General features: G+C 46.3%; 1 protein-coding gene across 3 annotated transcripts in view; it reads left to right on the forward strand.

Annotated features, from left to right (window-relative positions):
- lmbrd1 (LMBR1 domain containing 1) overlaps nucleotides 1-14,527 on the forward strand; it is a 57,018-nt gene extending 42,491 nt beyond the window's left edge. For all 3 annotated transcript variants that reach the window (XM_027016555.3, XM_081714586.1, XM_035530180.2), the window contains 5 exons: nucleotides 331-435; nucleotides 698-847; nucleotides 1,840-1,894; nucleotides 13,165-13,256; nucleotides 13,406-14,527. In XM_027016555.3, coding sequence (XP_026872356.2) covers nucleotides 331-435; nucleotides 698-847; nucleotides 1,840-1,894; nucleotides 13,165-13,256; nucleotides 13,406-13,516 — 513 coding nt within the window. In that variant the 3' untranslated portion in view covers nucleotides 13,517-14,527. The remainder of the gene's footprint in view (nucleotides 1-330; nucleotides 436-697; nucleotides 848-1,839; nucleotides 1,895-13,164; nucleotides 13,257-13,405) is intronic.
- Nucleotides 14,528-18,317: the final 3,790 nt, after the last annotated feature.

Consider the following 18,317-nt stretch of genomic DNA (forward strand, 5'->3'; position numbering starts at 1 on the left):
CCTTTGATTGGTTTAAGGCATTATGATAGACACACTGCTAGCTAAGTGTTGGGCGGATTGAAATTTCTTGCAATATGCATGCCCTCGTGCTGCAAATCTTTTTTCAAACATGTCTAAAGAACTCTCGCTTATAGCCCATTACGTTTTTTTTTCCATGCCGAAACGCACGTGTTTATGTGAAGCGTGCTGCCGCGATCCCACCGCAGTGCCAGCAGCCTCAGGTGTTACAGTCGCATGCATAAGTTATGCGCGACTGCACAAGCACTGTACGCCGGGACCTAATGTTGCCTTCAGTGGAGATGACGGAACAGTTGCTGTGGCACTTTGCAGGTGTTTCCCCTGGACTACGTGCTGATCACCGTCATCACTGTGTACTTCGTCTTCACGTCCATGGCGGGCATCCGAAACATGGGCATCTGGTTCTTCTGGATGAGGGTGGGTGTTTTTTGATGATGCTCCCTTTATGTAAATTGTTTTGCATCTGAAGAGGGGGTGAGTATACACAGTGGATCTGAAGTTGAAGAGGGGGTGAGGGGTGTGTGTGTGTGTGTGTGGGGGAGGGTATTGTCCACTCCTACTTTCAGTGTCTCCTGGTGATGGCAGTGTGCATTGTGGGTGAGGCATAGTGTGGGTGTAGCTTATGCGTCCTGTGTTTTTTGCTTTTTTTCCCCCTTGGCGGCGGGGGGGGCGGGGCTAGCTGTATAAGATCAGGCCCGAGAGAACCCGCCCACAGGCCCTGCTCTTCCTCTGCATGATCCTGCTCCTCATCGTCCTTCACACCAGCTACATGATCTACAGCCTGGCCCCGCAGTATGTCATGTACGGCAGCCAGAAGTACCAACTGCAAGTAAGAAAGTGCGCGTGTGTGTTCTTGCGTTCGGGAGATACGGGGGGCTTTAGGTCTCTAGGATTATGTCACTGCGTACAAGGCCTACATTCAGGCTGCTCTGGTGTACCAGGGCAGGGATTATGGCAGTGATCTTCAGGGGGCGTAAGGCTGCGTGCACGTGGGTGTGAGCGCAGTAAATCTGATTTGTAAACCCTGCAAACCCTGTTGATTTCCTCCTCCCACTCGCTTGCTCTTTCACTTAGTCGTTACTCCAGCTAGGCAGATGTTGTGGGGTTTTTTTTGTTTTTTTTCCCCCTACGAGTTTCAGTGCACAGACTTTATTCTCAAACAAATTATGTCAGCCAGACCTTCTTAGCTGAGCTGAATGACAATTTGTTCGAAGTCGGGCGCGCTGTCGGCGATCTGGCCGGGAGACCCGTCGCCTGCGGGGGACATAAAGGAAAGAACATGACTGGTCTGTGGCAGTAACGAGCCACCTAGGGCGTCCAATAAACAGCCCAGCGTGTACTTCGGCTCCACCAATTAGCAACGTCTAAAGCAGCCTCTTGAGGCATACGTGCTCCGTTTTGTCCAGAGAGTACAGACACATGATTTTAATAGGAGATGTATATAAATCAACAGATCCTCTCAGAAGTGCGTGGTGCAGTGTTTTAAAAGCATCCACAGCAGTTAGGCCGTTCGGACCATCTGATCCGATCTGGAATGGAATTCTTTCATTAATGACAAATGATGAGTCTCTGTTGCACCAGTTTGGTCTCTGTACTGTCCTTGAAATATTAGAGGTGTTCGGAAATTTGCCATTAAGGATCCTTAAAATATTCTAAAAGAGTTACTTGAAAATTGGCCTAGAATGCTGGGGAATAGAAGTTTCGAATAAGATAAGATAAAATGAATAAGATAAAATCATGGAATTCGAGCGGGCAGTGGAAGTTGCTGTATAACCTCTTTGTGTGAATTCTGTAGTGGTGTTTTCTGTTCTTTGTCCTTAGACCCCACAGACCACAGCTGTCACCACCAAGATATGTGACGCGGACGCTCCTGAAGGTAGGACAGTTGTCCTCCATCCGCACACTCCATCTGGTCCTCATGTAGTTTTTACCAGAGATGTGATCTGAGAGCAATGTCCCAACGCTTCATTTATTCATCACCTGCTAGTTGTATGAGGCGCGTGCGTGCGTGCGTGCGTGCGTGCGTGCGTGCGTGCGATACCGCTGAAGTTTTTGTGGGCTTCTGAGCTAGTTTGGATAGCCTTACTCAAGAGTAGATGGGTTCCCTTTTAAATGCTCATCAGCAGTTCGGTGGAGCTTGTCCGGAGACTTCCTGTTATTAACGAGGAGGGCGGAGTGTTTAGGAGTGGTCGGAGATTGTATTCCCACGGCCCTCTGGCCTCGTCAGCAACACCCGCCTTCTCTTACTCTTGCAACAAATTAATACGGAGGAGAGCATATTTCCTTCTGCTTTAGGTTGAGGGCGTAAAGACAGATAGAGACCAAATTGCAGGAGGGCCTAGAGAAATCTGAGAGGGATTGAGAGCAGGGGGTGCCGAGATAAATATGTGGAGTGGTAGGTGTGGCCAGCCACCGGGGCAGAATCGCTCTGCCCAGCAGGGCACCGGCTGCCATCGCTGGCCCAGGAGCACGAGGAACAGCCGGTGCAGCGAGCGTGCGGCCCAGCGGCCAAACCCCAGACCTGGCCGGGGGCCCAGGTGGGTCCCTGCTGATGCTGGGGTGTGCTGGCTGGAGATGGTGTGGTCTCCCTGTTCACTTTGAGTTGAAAACACACACACATTCATCTTGCTCTCACTGCGAGAGGCTGGTCTCTGTAGGTAAACAAACAAACAAACTACGGTTGGCACAGTGCTAGCGTGACGCTGAAAGTTCCACAGCTATCTTGTATAATGAAAATTAATGTTTGTTTGGTTTTTTTTTGTTTGTTTGTTTTGTTTTGTTTTTTAGTATTTGCATTCAGTGGTATGTAATGAATCCTTTGTAAGTAACCGTACTTACAAAGCGGTGCACTAATGTACTAAAGGGCCAAACACTAAAGTTTACTTGATTCACACCAGATTTACAGGATTCTCACCATAGGAGGAGAGTTTTTTTTAAGGCAGTACGCACTAAGAACATGCGTAGGATTATGAGATCAATTTTGACCTTTTAAGAAAAGATATTGGGTTCACTACGCAAAAATCCCAATTAATTGGAAAACTGATCACAGGCCTTGAAGGTTTGGGAAAAGAGTCTGGATTTGTGCTTTATCATCGACGCCCTGGAGCTTAAATTATCTCTGTTTGGTGCTGCCAGGGTCAGTTTTAGCACCAATAAATTTCATATTATGAGAAGTGTTACTGCATGTAGGTTTTACTGCCGGTTGGTAGATAATTACATTTAAATAGTCCCCCATTGAATATTTGATTGTATAAAGGTTAACCCAGATGATTTGTCTGTGGAGAACCCTGTGCCTTCTGGTCATCCTCCCATGCATGCATTATAAATGGATTTAAGAGCAAATAACAACCATGCTCCAAAAAACACAGGAGAAAACCTTTTATTAATTAAAGCGTGCACAATGAGCACTGGTAACCAGCAAAAGCATAATTGCTAACTCTTAAGGTTAATTATGACCACGCGTCCGCAGTTGATTGCAGTTGTAGCTGCAGTTTTCTGGCGCCGTTTGAAGTGGCCGGTGAGTCGCGCGGCGTTTTAATTAGCAGATGAGAGGGAGGTGCGAGTCACGCTCGCTAAGCATGTTGCATAAACACCACACGCGAATCCCGAGGAAGCCAGCGGAAACGGCACCGGCACCGGCAGGCCTCGAGTTGTAACACCTGGCTGTCAGAGCAGAGACGCTTCCCAGGACGCATCGTGGACTGCGTCTGATTGGGCAGTAGCTTCTGTCCACTGGTAAATATTCCAAAACGGAACGCGTTTTAAAGAACCGATTCAATTACAGTGAGCCTTTTTTAACAGGCTTTTGGCTGCTTCTTCCGGCAGGCCGCGTAAATGTGCTTTTAGTATCAGCATATTATTTTAGCCTCCGTGCCAGCGGTTAATTTATTTCTTTTTCCTCCGGAGTTTGATATTGTCTAAGCTGCAGCACCAATAGCGTACCCCATATAAAATTTAATGAGTAATGTTTGGTTTGGGGTTTTTTGTTTTTTTTGGGGGGGGTTTTTTTTTTTTTTTAAACCTCTGATGTTGGACCATGGCTGGATCGTAATATCCAGAGGAGGGCACTCTGATATAGCAGTCCAATCTCGCTGGAGGACATTAGAATATTAGTCGGATCATACCGCTAATGTGTATTCGGATGAGTGAGCCGAGGAGAAGCAGCTGATCTTCTTCTGTTCTTGCGTCTCGCACCACGAAGGACGCGGCGCCAGCAAAGGCGCCTCTCGGTAGGCGGCCCAAAATCGTCCCGCTGACCTCCGCAGCCTAACAATTGGCCGCCAGTACTTTTTAGAAATTAATTAACGAATTCAATTATTTATAGTTCATTCTTTTTTTGCCTTTCTTCTTCTTTTTTTTAACCCCAGCTCTTCCCCCTCAGACAAGCACTGCTCTCCGGTGTCACGAACACCGGCGCGTCCCCCGCCCCGAGCTCGTTCAGGGGGCCGAGGGAAGCGGAGGGTTTGGCCCATAAATGCTAATGTCTCCAATAATGACCAGCAGGCGGCAGAGGCCAGTTAGCACTACGCAAATATGAACATGCCCGCCGCATCCTGCTAGCTTTAATTGGGCCATGGGCACATTTAGTGCTTTTGGCTTTAGGTCGGTGAGGAGGTTCAGATTTTTTCAGACTTTATGTCTGCGGAGAGCGAAGAAGTAAGGCATTTTGCTATTATATGAAGGCACTGAATTCGAAATATTTCTTCTTATTAGTATTTATTCTTATTAGTAACCGTACTCGTGTAACAAAAAAAATTAAAATCCTCGCATTTAGGATCTGCATATTGAAACACATACAGAGGGTGCTGTAAAGATTCCACAAGTTGCCTAATTTAGTACCACGCAGGTTTGTAGTTTTTACTGTGGCTCACCAGTGCTAATTATTGGTTCTGCGGGTGACTGACCTTCCAGCAAGCTCCTTGCTGCCCGTGTTTATCATATGCGAGACCACCTTCTTGGTTATGGAGCAAAAGGTGACCAGTGACCGTAGATAATCTACTACATGACCCCATGCATTCTGTGCTGCCTTAGTCTATGGAAAGAGGAAGGGACAAACTACTCTGGCGCATGCTGTGTGGTAATTTCCATATTTAACCCCTGTTTAGTCTAAATTGGGGAGGCATTTATTTTGTTTGCTTTTTCTCAATAACGCTGGAGTCAACCCACTAGTTAGGCACTGTAAATAAGACATAAACATAGTAAACATAAATTCTTTCCAGACTACGTGGCCGAGAAGCTGGGTCAATTTAAAAAATTTTAAGGTCGAGATTCCCATTTAGTGGGGAATCCTGCAGCCGTAGTATACGGCACGGTTCGGTCCAAGTTGAAAATGGACGCTTAAAGATTACTACACTTAAAGGATTAGTAAGACAATAAAATCTCAGGTTCCTTTCTCCACTAAGACATAAAGAAATGGGAGAAGGGCTGACGTGGGCGGCTATAAAAAGCAACACATTCCTCTTAATTAAATCATTAATCGATTAAAAGCCCTGACCGGCCCTCCACGGGACCGACTCACTTCCCATTAACCGACAGCCGCACATCTAATCAGCATGGCCACCGAGCACTCAAGGATACACTCAGGCCGGGTAACCAGCACCCACCCCACGCTCACGCCCGTCCGGTCCGGAAAGCGGCAGGACGCAGCCCCATCAGATTCCTTTCATGCGCATGTCCTCATTTATCTTCGAGACGGCAGAGCATCAGACTGTCACAGTGACTTTTTTTTTTTCTTTTTTTTTTCATGGCCACATTCCCAAGAATAGACCTACGCAGCATATCACGAAGGGAGAATATGCACTTGACCATTTGTGCTGGACGATGAACCAAAGGTGGTCTTTGATCATGTTTGATATTTTAAAGCAAAACAAACGGACAAAAAATATATATATAAGTGTCAATCAGAGAGGACACATCTGCCACGTCAAGCGCGTTCTCCACCTCCGAAGCCTTGCCCCAGGAGGGATTGGGGGGCGTTAGATGAGGCAGGGGTCAGCCGCATGCCCCGCCTCGGGCTCGGGGAGAATCCGACAGTGCGCCGTGCCGGGAGGAAGATGGAAATCCGGAGTGAAAAGTGCCAGGTAGCGCAGGATTTAATGCCCCAGAAGGCACAGTTGGTGCTGGCATTACGGACCATTTGACCTGTCCTCCGTGGCCCTTGTTGGAAGGCCCGTTCTCTGGCGTGGAAGGAGCCAGGAATAGTTCAGTGTCATTCAAAGCCCTGGATCCCTGTAGGCATCTGCAATGTTTTTCACGCCACGTCTTCGAAATATCAGTCAAGCTCTACAAACATAACTCCTAATACTGTTACACTCGTCCCTGACCGCTGAAGAACTGCACCTAATGCATAATCAAGAAGATTTAACACAAGGCGAGAAGTCCGCAAGTGCAGAGGTATGGAATATTCTTCTTCGAGGTATCTGCCATTTCGTGTTTGAGGATCTTGCACCTAGTGGAATGAAAAAGCACGTATTCTTCGTGTTTTTGAAGAATTACAAGATTTTTTTTCCCCTGACTTTAGCTTTGAGGGGGAGTCGTGTGTTCTGCTCTCCTGTGTTCTTTTTTTCTCCTCTTTTGCAAAGCTTAATGATGTTATGTCCGTCTTCTTCCCAGACTAGATAGGTTCACTGTATCTGGAGGATCAAGTGCTGTTTCCATGGCGACGCGGCACCAAGTCACCAACCTCGATATTCCAATGTACTCTGCAGCTGCAAATTAAAATGGAATTTGCAGTGCTCTCCAGCCTGTGACTCTCGACTCTGTGCCCGTGCACAAATGTTCTCCTGTCAGACTGATTTCCGGCTTTCTTCTGAAGATTGGAAATGTGGAAGTCCAGCGTGACTTACATTTTAGGAACTCTGTTAGTGGGCGGTCTCTACTATGCTCCAGTAAAGGGCCTGTGACTGGATAATGCGAACAGTTCAGTTTCGTTCTTCTAATATGCACGTTTGCTTGTGTGATGACGTGTGCTTTTCTAGTCCAGCAAGGTGTCACTTTGTTTCCGCTCTGTTCCCACAGGAAACATCCGTTTCCGGCCCACTGTTCCTCGCAGACCTGTCCCAGCAAGCATAATACAGTTGGCAACAAGGTGGATGATATGATCTGTTTATGGTCCGTGTCCCCAGGGTGAGCTTCCCGCTGTCAGTGGTTTTGACCGGCCATGTGTGCCAGCCCCAGGGACAGGGAGCATGTGAGTTTGAGCAGCGGCACGTGTGCCCGTGTTATGAGCACCGCACGTCAACTACCGAGCACGTGCACATGAGCCGGAGGTCAGGGCGCAGGCTGGACGGTTGGCAGCGCTGTCGAGAGGAAAAAAAGACCCACGACCTCTCCAGGCTCCAGGACGAGCGTGTGCGCCTCCTCACCTCCTCCCGTCGACTCCTCCCCCGCCTCCTCATCAGCCAAGTGCGTAGCTTCCCACATGCCAACAGCGCCTCCTCTGCTCTGCAACCTGTCATCTTGAGGCAGTAGCCTGCCTCTGAAATGCTGACACCGCCTTTTTCGAAGCCTTGCGGGGGCTAGTTAGCTGCTTAGTGTGATGCTAACCCGCCTCCGAGCCAAAAAGACTGGGACGCACAGTTCAGCATTCTAGCCGGTTCTTACCGTCCAAACCCACTGCCCATCAAATGGATTCCTGGTTGGGGCTGTGTGGAGCCCAGTTCCTTTCTCATTTGGACCCCCTCTCATCCTCTCCACAGATATGATCTGATCAGGCGTAATGGGCAGCGCGCGCTATCTGGTCGAGTGGCGCACACCGGGGATTGAAGGCCTCGGGGCACCGTATACACACACATTGAGGGCAGGCCACTTAACTGACAAGAGAGTTATTATGTGATATCGTAGCGTGCGGAAACCAACAAGGGGCCCATCATCCCAAACGTTAGTCTTTCTGTGTCAGCTGTCTTAGCCTGCTAGCCTTGCACATGAGCAGTGCGCTAGCTATTCCTGTATTCGTTTAGAAACTCGTGGAACCTCTGTTAAGTGATTCATTTATGGAAATTTTAATATAAAGAGTTTATGTAAATTCAATATTTCCCTAGACTGGACGGACGCCCGTACGAAGTGGTACTAAAAAACAACAACAGAAATTACGATTTTTGGCCCTTAGACCTATGGGTAATGGAGTTATCGCTGAACACGTTGAGTGTTCAGCCTGCCCTACCTGTTCCCTAGCAACACTCACTCATAGCCTGCAGAACAGTATTTGGGAGTCGCAGTAGCACATCTTTTTATCATAATCGCGCCGGAGGCTTTGAAGGCGACAGAGGATCCTGTGCTCGTTTTCCACGAGGCGTTCCCGGCAGAAGTGCCCGGCACGGAAAAAAAAAAAGCAGTCTGGAGGCTTTCCTTTTCACAGGTTATCAGGCAAGACCCCCAAGTCTTTGTGCTCAGAAATGCTGTCTAGTCCCCTCGCCGCCCCGTGTTGAAGAGCAGCCTTCCTCTACAGCGGTCCTGTCACTCCGAAGACTCATCGTTCCTCACAATGGCACGGGGATGCATTTTGCACTCGTCGCGCGCGCTTCTCTCTGCCCGCTTTGAGTGTGCACTGAAATTATTCTGTCACCAAAATGCTTTAATAAATGTATATAAAAAGAAAGTGAGAGAGAGAGAGTTAGGCGGCAAACCGATGATGCAAACCTGCCACACAAGCCCGAGAAAAGCGCTGCCGTTGTACTGGCCGCCGTTTACCAAATAGGCAGTGGCTCATGGGTTTGACCTCGCAACACTTTCCATGCTTGAAAGGAGGGGAAACCCATCTAAGCGCCGTCGTCTGACCTTTATAACAAAGCACACCACGCGGCTCTATCCGAGGACATTCATTTGGATAAAAGTGCTGGGTGTCACCCCACCCCCATGCCCCCCCCCCCCCCCACCCCCACCCCCTCGCTCTGTCAATTGGCTTTCACAGAATTACACCTACCGGGAGTGAGAGCATGAACAATTTTCGCGTGGAAAGCAGCTGTGTGTGTCTGTGTGTGTGTGTTTTATGGGTTTATACAAAAGGAAAGCAAATCATTTGCGCTCTGGAGTACTCTGGGGGTCTTTCTTTTTTTTTTTTTTTTGTCATCCGTCATGTTACCCATTTGAACTCCATGTCACTGTACAGTGTTTTTTGTTCCAGGCGCTTTATCTTGCCAGTGATGGGCACACAAATATTATTAGATGGCATTTAGATCTCATGAATGCAGAGAGTGGTAGCAGGTGAGGAAGGAGCTCCCCGGTGATTGGCGCCACTTGCGTAATAGCTGACCCCCCCCCCCCCAAACCAACCAACCCCGGCGTCCTCTACGCCCAGCTCCCAAACGTGCTCGGTTTCAGCCAGCTTTTGCTGGCCATGGTTGGCCACAGATTACCAACGATGGAAAAGGCCACGCGTTTTCAAACGCACGCCCCTCGTTTGCATGATCGCGGACGGGGCATACATTGTGGGGCAAGCATTCTCCACAGATATTGACACAAGTGCTTAACAGGGGGGCAGGATTGAGTGCAGCAAGCCGAGGTGCCATTATACAGAAGTTGTAGTACAGCACTGGTAGCCTGGAACCAATCAAGTTGCACTCCATGCAGTTCGGCAGGGGAACTGCCGCACTCCGGGTAAGCGAAATCGAGAGCGAGCCTGCTTCTAGCCATCACCTTACAACAGTGGCTTTTCTAACGGTATTTTTTTTAAATCCGAGGGCATTTCTTTCAACAGAAAGACCTTTGAGCACAGCCCACGTGCAGTGTTACTTGACTGCAACAGAGGGCTCGTTAATCTGTCTTGAAGCCGAGGGAAATTTTTTTTTGTTTATACCAAAAACCTTTTGAGGCGTGTGCGCTTGTCAGCCGTGTGAAAGATGAGGATCCAGCCCGCGTGCGTCAGGGTGTAAGGAGAGAGAGAGCTCCCATTTCCCCCAAGAAACGCGGGGTGGGGGGAAGTCGGTACCATGGACCAGGCTGAAGTGCAGGGGGAACGCATAAAAGCCCCTTCACTGAGATCCACAGTGGCGCTTTTAGTAAAGGGGGTGGGGGGGGGGGGGTGGGGGGGGGGGGGTGAAAAGTATAAAAACACCACCAAACCAAATGGACGGTCTGAAATGGGAGGAGCCGATCTGGTCCTGAAGACAGACGGCAGGGAGGATGCGAGAGAGAGAGAGAGAGAGAGAGAGAGAGAGAGAGAGAGAGAGAGAGAGAGAGAGAGAGAGAGAGAGAGAGAGAGAGAGAGAGAGAGAGAGAGAGAGAGAGAGAGAGAGAGAGAGAGAGAGAGAGAGAGAGAGAGAGAGAGAGAGAGAGAGAGAGAGCTCAGATCTTTGCTTTCTTCTTCCCTTGCTTTTAGCGTCCTTGGCCCTACATGTCAGATGAACAGAAAGGAGTTGACATTAATGATGGATGCTTTACAGCGGCAGGCCATTTACATAGCTTTCTCCGGAGCTTTGCCCCGCTCGTGGTCAATAAAACCAAAATGGGATTTGAGTTCATACGTGGCATCAATAGTTTTGCACTATTCAAGACAATTCAGCTGCATTCATTTGGTGCTGTTTAGTTTTTTTGTTTTTTTTCTTCAAGACGCAAAGCTTCACAGAAGCCTGCGTCCTCTAATGAGCAAGCCAAGGGCGACAGCGGCAAGGAGCAACTCCCTAAGTACGCACGATGAAGAAAGAAATGTACCAGCCTCAGACACGGACCCACCGTCACCGGTGGCACCTGACAGTCGGAATTTTGATATGGAAATCGCAACGGAAGGATGAAATGGTTAATATTCCTAACGAGGCATGAGAGCTTGGATGTGGTGTAAAACATGCTGAAATAGTTACACGGTCGCTGAACGACATCAAACGCGATGGAAGCAGTGTGTGTATGAGCTCAGGACCTGGCCTGTTTTATTAACAATCCCAGACGCGAATAGAAAAGATCTGAGAAGTTTATAATGGAGCTGTCCCTTTAAGACAGGAGCCATTCGGGATAGACTGGGGCCCTGAGCCTCAAAGCGCCGAGCGAAGCTTCTGCATCCGTTTTGTCTTCTGGCGCATGCAGGCCGTTCTCGGTAGGTCGGCTGACCTCGGGGCCAAGCCCGGTCCACTTTGCGTCGTGACCCCTGGAAGAGGGCGTCTGGCTTGTGCCGCGGCGGGTCGGCTCACCTCTCGGCCGTGATCCGGGGCTGATGCGTTGAAGGTGAACCGGGTCAGCGGCGTGCGTGATGATTTGTTTAGGCAGGACCACTGTTGAGAGCCATCTGCGAGAGGATCGGACGGATCCGTATTTCAGCCGAACAACTGGAGAGCTGCAGAGGGAGGAGGAGGGAAAGGGAGAAACCGAGAGATGGAACGAAGCGGAGGTCGGACTTGCCTCCGAACATCCGCCTTCCGCCGCGCTCGTGCTGCGGGGAGCTCCCATGCCACTCGTCCTAATCCAGGCCTCCTCGGGGGCGCGTGCCAGCCCACGGAACAGGTGCGATACAATTTCAGAGACTCGTGAAAAACGTGCCGGATGTTTTAGACGTCTTGGTTCGCCGTCACAAAAATATTTTAAACTTTTAACTGCGCACCGATCGTTCTGCGCTCGGCACGCACACCCCTGCGTTGTAAGTACGGGAGAACGTCATTCACTCTTGATCTGAAAGCAAGTTAAAGCGCTGCCAGTTAAAACAGAACAAACCTCAGCTGCTTTCCAATCCGCTCGCACCCGATTCGGATTTCAGCAGATCAAATGGAATCGAGCCTCGTCTTCTCTTCGCCTAAGTGCCTCTGTGAAGTCTAAGAAGAGAATAATAAAGTAATACTTAATCTGAAATCAAACTATTATTGAAAGCAAGTTATTACCAGTTTGCATCATCTAATTTTCACCTTTATTAGTATGCCTTTCATGAGCTGAAACAGGGAAAGCTTTGCGGTAGCTGAATCATTCTAGCACTGCTTTAAAAACTTTTTTCATTTATTTATTTATTTATTTATTTATTTTTTACCAGAGGATTTGCACATCTATGGGCAAGTACAGGAGCAGCTGCAACAGTTCGAAGTGTTTTTACAACCGCGAGACTGCATTTCAATGAAGTGGAAACGCTTTGTTGCTGGTGTCATTTATGCCAGACCTCCTTTTCAAATTATCGCAGGTGCTCCTTTATGTTTTTTCAGTCACGTTGTATCTTAAAACAACTCTAAAGGCACCTGACCTTTGTGACGCATCTGCAAGTCTATCGAAGGCGGATGCGCCGGCTTCTGTGATCGCTCACGTGCCGCTACGGAAACGTGACCCTTTCCCAGGCTTTCTTTCTCGGCATTTTTGGCGCCTGATCTCGGGGGCTTGTGCGCGATTCTCTCTCTCCTTAGCCGTGCGCTGGGAGCTCCCTGTCCCGCTCGTGTACAGCTCCTCTCTCTCCACACTGATCTGCCCGTGTCCGCTGACTGGGACCTCATTGATCTCCTGTCTATTGTAACCTGCTGAACCAAGCTGAGGTGAATTTAGGTACGCTCTGGCACCTCAATCAACCTCCCCCCTGCTCAAAGTGACAGGTTAGCCCGGGCGCTGAAATAGGGCTGAAATTAGTGGCTAATCTGTTTTGCTTCAAATGTGTTATTGTTACCTCCCCTTCGACCAACCCGCTCCCCCCAACTACGCTTGGATCACATTAAGTGGCTCATTATCATTATGATTTCAACAGATGCTGCATTTTGAATATTAAAATCCAAGCCAACCATACCCCCCCCCGAGAGCCTGTTACTGCGGGTCACCGAAGTGGTGTCCGGTGCAGGTGTCCTGACCCCCCCCTGTCCATTATGACAAAGCTGGTGCATTTTTGGCGGTGCCGTTTCATTCAACGGTTACTCTAAAAATGCCTCTGGGACTGTACTGCATACTGCAATTAGAAACGAGAACTTTTCAGCATGGTACGGGTGCACCGACCAATCAGGATGCTTCTTTACAGAGAGGCGGTCCTCCCTGCCTGTCAGTTATTTGACACACAGACATAGCCTATTGAAGGGTAGGCTAAACACTCGTGTCTTTGGGAGGAGTGGCTTTAGGGACAGGTTCGTGTGGAGGGCACTGTACTGAAGGCTACAGAAGGCATTGGACATCGGTTATAGCAGCTTTAACCATGATGTTGACTTTAAGACACTGAACAGTTTCAGGGTAACTTGTTTGTTTTGTTTGGGTTTTTTTTCCTTACAGACCAGTGCACGATAACCAGAACGTACCTCTTCCTTCACAAGTTTTGGTTCTTCAGCACTGTCTACTACTTTGGCAACTGGGCTTTTCTTGCAGTAAGTACCTTGTATTCCCATTTACTTTCTGCAGTTCCTAGTCAGTACCCAGTTAACACCCAGTGTTAGCATTTGGAAGTGTTGCGCATGGCGCCACACAAAATGCGGCACGTCACCAAAGTGAATGAATGGAACTGTCTGGTCCGTAGGTTTTCACCATTGGTTTGATGGTGTCATGCTGCAAAGGGAAGAAGTCGGTGATCGAGGGTGAAGTGGCAGCTGATGATTCTGATTTTAGCGACGATGAGTACGTGCACTGATTAGTGGGGGGGTGGGGTGGGGGGCGGAGCTAAAACTCATTCATTTACATGCAATGTCTTTACATTACACACCGTGTCTTCTGTCTATTATAATAGTACAAAAAATGCTCTAGAAAAGTTTAACATTTGCATTATAAGGTGCATGTGGTTTGTTTGTTTGTTTGTTTGTTTGTTTGTTTGGTTTGGGGTGGGCTATTGTTATTAGGCCTGAATCATGTCCTGCATGGTTCCAACAGAGCATGCAAATGGAAAGCTCAATGTAGTGCAGAGACTGGTAGCTTTGAACCAACCTTTGCTACTTAGAAATCTGACAGCCAAAAGGCATTTAAAAAAAACAAAAACAAAGAACCAGAAAAATGAGCATGCTGTGTCACACAGTGATTTCATGACGGTGTGAATGCTAACGATTGTTTGGTCCAAGATGACTAACAGTTAAGTCACTTTTCTTTCCTACTTGCATGCATGATGCAGTATAAATAATTTGAACTGATTAATAAAATCCAATTATTTTTGTAAGGCCAGATGGGCACATGAAGCAATGCCACATCTTAGAGGAGCTAGCTTTCTCTGACCCTGGAATACAAGCAAATGCTGTGTGAGGTCAAGCAGATGTCCGCTTTCTTATTCCCGAATAATGACTCTAAGCAGAGTGGAACCTTTCTTTTGCTGATTTTTCTGAAGTTTGCATTTATCATTTTAGTCTGAAGTTTGCGTTGTTCCATTATTCTCATGTAATAGGCAAACTAACTAATGCTTCTCTAAGTTGCTGTTGGCTTAATCAGTGAAACCGAAATGCAACATACTGTTGATCTTCTGATCTTCTGGTGATTTCATGCTTGGAGATTATTTTTTGGCTTCACAGTTTATTACACTGGTCACTTTGGGGTTGTTATATGCCGTTACCATGTAAAGGTACGTGAGAATAACAGTATTTTGCCGTTGAGAAATGTTCTGAATATCTGTAACTGGAAGCCTTTTTGAAGCATCATCAAATAAAGAGCAAAAGAAACATCTGTGTTGTTTTGAATTAAAGACAATTCACTGTCCTACACCATTATGGAATAACGTACAGCCATGTTGTCATAATTTCAAATTATATCCTCAGCTCGGAATCAGGACCCTGGAAGCAGATGTTACTGAGAAATAACCTCTAAAGTCCTTGTATGACCAATCAGAATCAAAGGATCCACCATGGTGTGTAATAACATTATTTGCTTTATGTTCATTCTGTACAGGCACTTTGTCATAACCACAAAGGTAACCCGTTTGGGTTTTAATAAATACTGATTATTGAAAGGAAATCTTTAAATCAGTTGCTGGTAGGTTCTGCTTTATTTGAGGTGTACTGGGTGTACATGATATACTGAACAAAAACAAGCTTTCTTCAGAACACTTCTCTTGTGTCTTATAAGGGAAGCACCAAGACTGACCTCAGCTAATGTGAAAAACATCATGTGTTATCGTTGCTGAATTAACCCCACTGTTGCGCTGTTTGTATGCACAACTTCAGTGCACCTTAACAATGCAGTACGTGGAGCAGTGAAACATGTTACACTTGCATACTAAAGAAGTGCCGGCTTTAGTTCACCATCCATTTATTTCCACACTTTCCAATTCTTTTATCAAAACGTGTAAATGCTATAAAGAAATGAATTATAAAGAAATGAAACCGTATGATTCATGCATTATTTTCTATTGTTTTTTTTAGAAATTAGTCAGTTTCAGCAAATAATTAAAATACTGGGGGTAAAAAAAAATGTATAATTTGCATCTTTCTGAATCTCTCTTTTGTAGCATTAATGGTAGCACTTTAAAATATGGAGAAAAATGGGGCAAAATGTTAGTGCAGTTATACTGAGTATATACTTACAGTTTGCAACTGTACATATACACAGGACCAGATGTAAATAACTTGTGGCATTAGAGCTCCTTTAGAGCATCACGTAGGCACCGTTAATGCATACTCAATTTCGCACGGACGCTATCCGTTATAACAGCGGTGTAACAACGGCAATATATATATATAAAAGCACACTGGCCATCATATGATGTGATGCGGTTAAAAAACTGACTCGAATTCTTTCTAACCGAATTGTTTATACTCGTCGAAGCATTTACATTTGGCGGTGCAGCACCGCAGGCATTAACAGCAAGTTTTGGAAAATAAAAGCGAGAAAAATGTATTTAGTGCCACTGTCGCTGAAAGTGCTCAGCAAACGGAGCTTTCCTCGCCTCATGTCTCAGGTGGTGTCAGAGAAGGAAGAGGCTCTTTCCCCTCAGCGACGGCGGATGTTTCTGGAAGCAACAGTTTTTACAATTAGTTACCCGACTAAACTAACTTCATTGGGTTACTAGACTAACTTCATTGGGTTATGATAGCAGAAACACCGTCTGTTACATCAGATATTTAAAGTTCGCCAAGTTGCTGCATGAAAAACATATCAGCATGGTCTTATTTCAAATGAGTGCCAGTGTAGCGAATGGTTGACTGCATTGCTACACCACATTTAAGTTCACCTTGTTTTTCCGAAAGAAAGGGGCCAAGTTGCCTGACTTCATTTAGCCTTTTCTCCTTCTCCCTCTTCCTGATCACAGCTTGCTCATTTCCTTTCTGAAATCTTGATTCCTCTGAACGAGGTTAGGATCTGTGGGCACGCACTAACTGCTCTCTGTAGCAACGTGTGCCGGGGGCCTGAAGCGCTTTTGCTTTTTAGGCGGGGGCGGGGGTTAAAGTAAACAGCACGCAGACAGGCAGAACCGATCGGAGGTGCAGTCTCGTGTTACTTATTTCTGTAACAACACCTATCAAAATTAGAACCTAATTCTTACAAGACTTCTGAGATCCTAATCCAGCCAGGGCCCCTTGTTGGCCAGGTCTGCAATATCAGTGATTGGTCAGTATAATCACAGCACACACTAACTTCTGTGATATATTTAACAAAAAAAAGATCATTTGCTGTCATATCAGTATTGCAGAGGTCTGTGCTGCAACTTGGCGATTTACAAATTTAATTCTGACACTGTACTTTCATATAAGTATTTAAACTTGACATACATGGAGATGTCCATGACCTTGGAATAGTTGGAGTGCAGGCATGCAGGCATTTTAAGTGCACTAAAACGTATATGGGGCTGATCTGGGTGCTTTGTGCTGGTATAAATATGCTTACGTGCTTTTCATATTCCCATCCGGACCAGCTTTTCATATGGAAAAGTGCCTGAGACAAAAAAACAACAGTGTGTCTCTTACCATTCCATAATTGCCCAACAAGGTTAGGTGGGGATGGAACTTTTTCCAAATACAAAATATTTTACAAACGTATTTCTATATTTTATAAAATATACAATATAAATATAAACTCGCTCACAGAACCTTCTGGCAATATAGTACAGCTCAGGTTTGCTGGGCTCTGAAATGTTTTACCCGTTAGTTCTCTTTCGACCTTGACGCCGTTGCAGCCATTTCGGTATAAAATGAAGCGTATGTTCCTTAGGTTGAAGTGACCAAACTACTGACCGATACAGTGCCTCCATCTTTTTCTTCTTCTCTATTGTAACCATGCTCCCTCCGAACCACACACTTGGCTTTTAATAATTTAAGACATGATGCTGGCCAATTCTGTATATCCATCCTTTCCATCTCTTGAATGTATAACTTTGCTTTATGACCTTGGGGGTGGCGGGGGGGTGGAGATATCTATTGACCTGGCACAGTGAAGGGAAATGTGCGGAAATGTGTCAGTTTAATCTACCATGTGGTGACATTTAAAACAAACTAATTTAAAATAAACTTGACCGCTTAAGGGTCTAAAAACTAAAATTCACAGCTGTTAGTATATTTAATCAGGAATGTCAGCATTTGACTGTTCTGAGGGCAGTTTTCCTCTGTGATGATCCAAGCATCAAGGCGATTTTCTGTCCTGGTGGACCATGGTGGAACGAACTTCTGCAGGCTGTTTAGATAGCAGAATTCCTTGCGGTCTTCAAAAGCAGACCGAAGACTTATCTATTTGTGGAGTATTTAAGTGGCCATTAATCTTACACCTATGGAAATTTTATACTACTGTTGATTAACTCAACACCCTAGCATTTATTGTTTGTTATTGCACTCATCATTTTTTGATTTAAAACATGCTTATTTTGCATTCCTTTTAGGTATTAGCATTCATTCCTGTATTGAATCCTGTATCTTTGACTCTAACGTAACCTAATCCTGGCTAGGATGCATTATATGTGTAGAAGACAAAGCACTTTTGTAAGTCGCTCTAGATAGCATCTGCTAAATGGCCCAAAAAAAAAATAAATTATATGTGAATGTGATTGCATCATGATGTAGTAAATCCTTTTTGTTCCCACCAAAGCTTAGTGAGCTCTGCCCAAAATATTCCTCCAGCACCACTCTGTTGGTCTGTCCATCAGATCAGTTGCCATGGAAATGCTATATATAGGTTGCGTCAGTTTACAGTCTGCTTATAGCGATCCACGCATAATGTATCGGGTTAGATTCGGCGAGATCTCTCCGGCTAATCCAAAGCTGAGGAATTTGGTGCATAAAAATCTCCCACACTGCCGATATCTACTTTATCATGATCATTTTGTGCAGTAGCTATTTTTCAAGATTTGCAGGATCCCATCCACTTTATGAATATTAAAATCTCCCTCATTTCGTCGGACGGCACTGTGCATAGACCACACCCACACATCTGTTGAAAATCTGAACGTTGATATACCTAGCTGCAGTATTTGACCAGAGTTTATCCTTAAGCTACCTAAACATATCAAAGTGATTGAGGAGCTATGA

Source organism: Electrophorus electricus, chromosome 5 (genome assembly GCF_041902795.1).
Source record: "Electrophorus electricus isolate QZ-2024a chromosome 5, ASM4190279v1, whole genome shotgun sequence".
Taxonomy (NCBI): Eukaryota; Metazoa; Chordata; class Actinopteri; order Gymnotiformes; family Gymnotidae; genus Electrophorus; species Electrophorus electricus.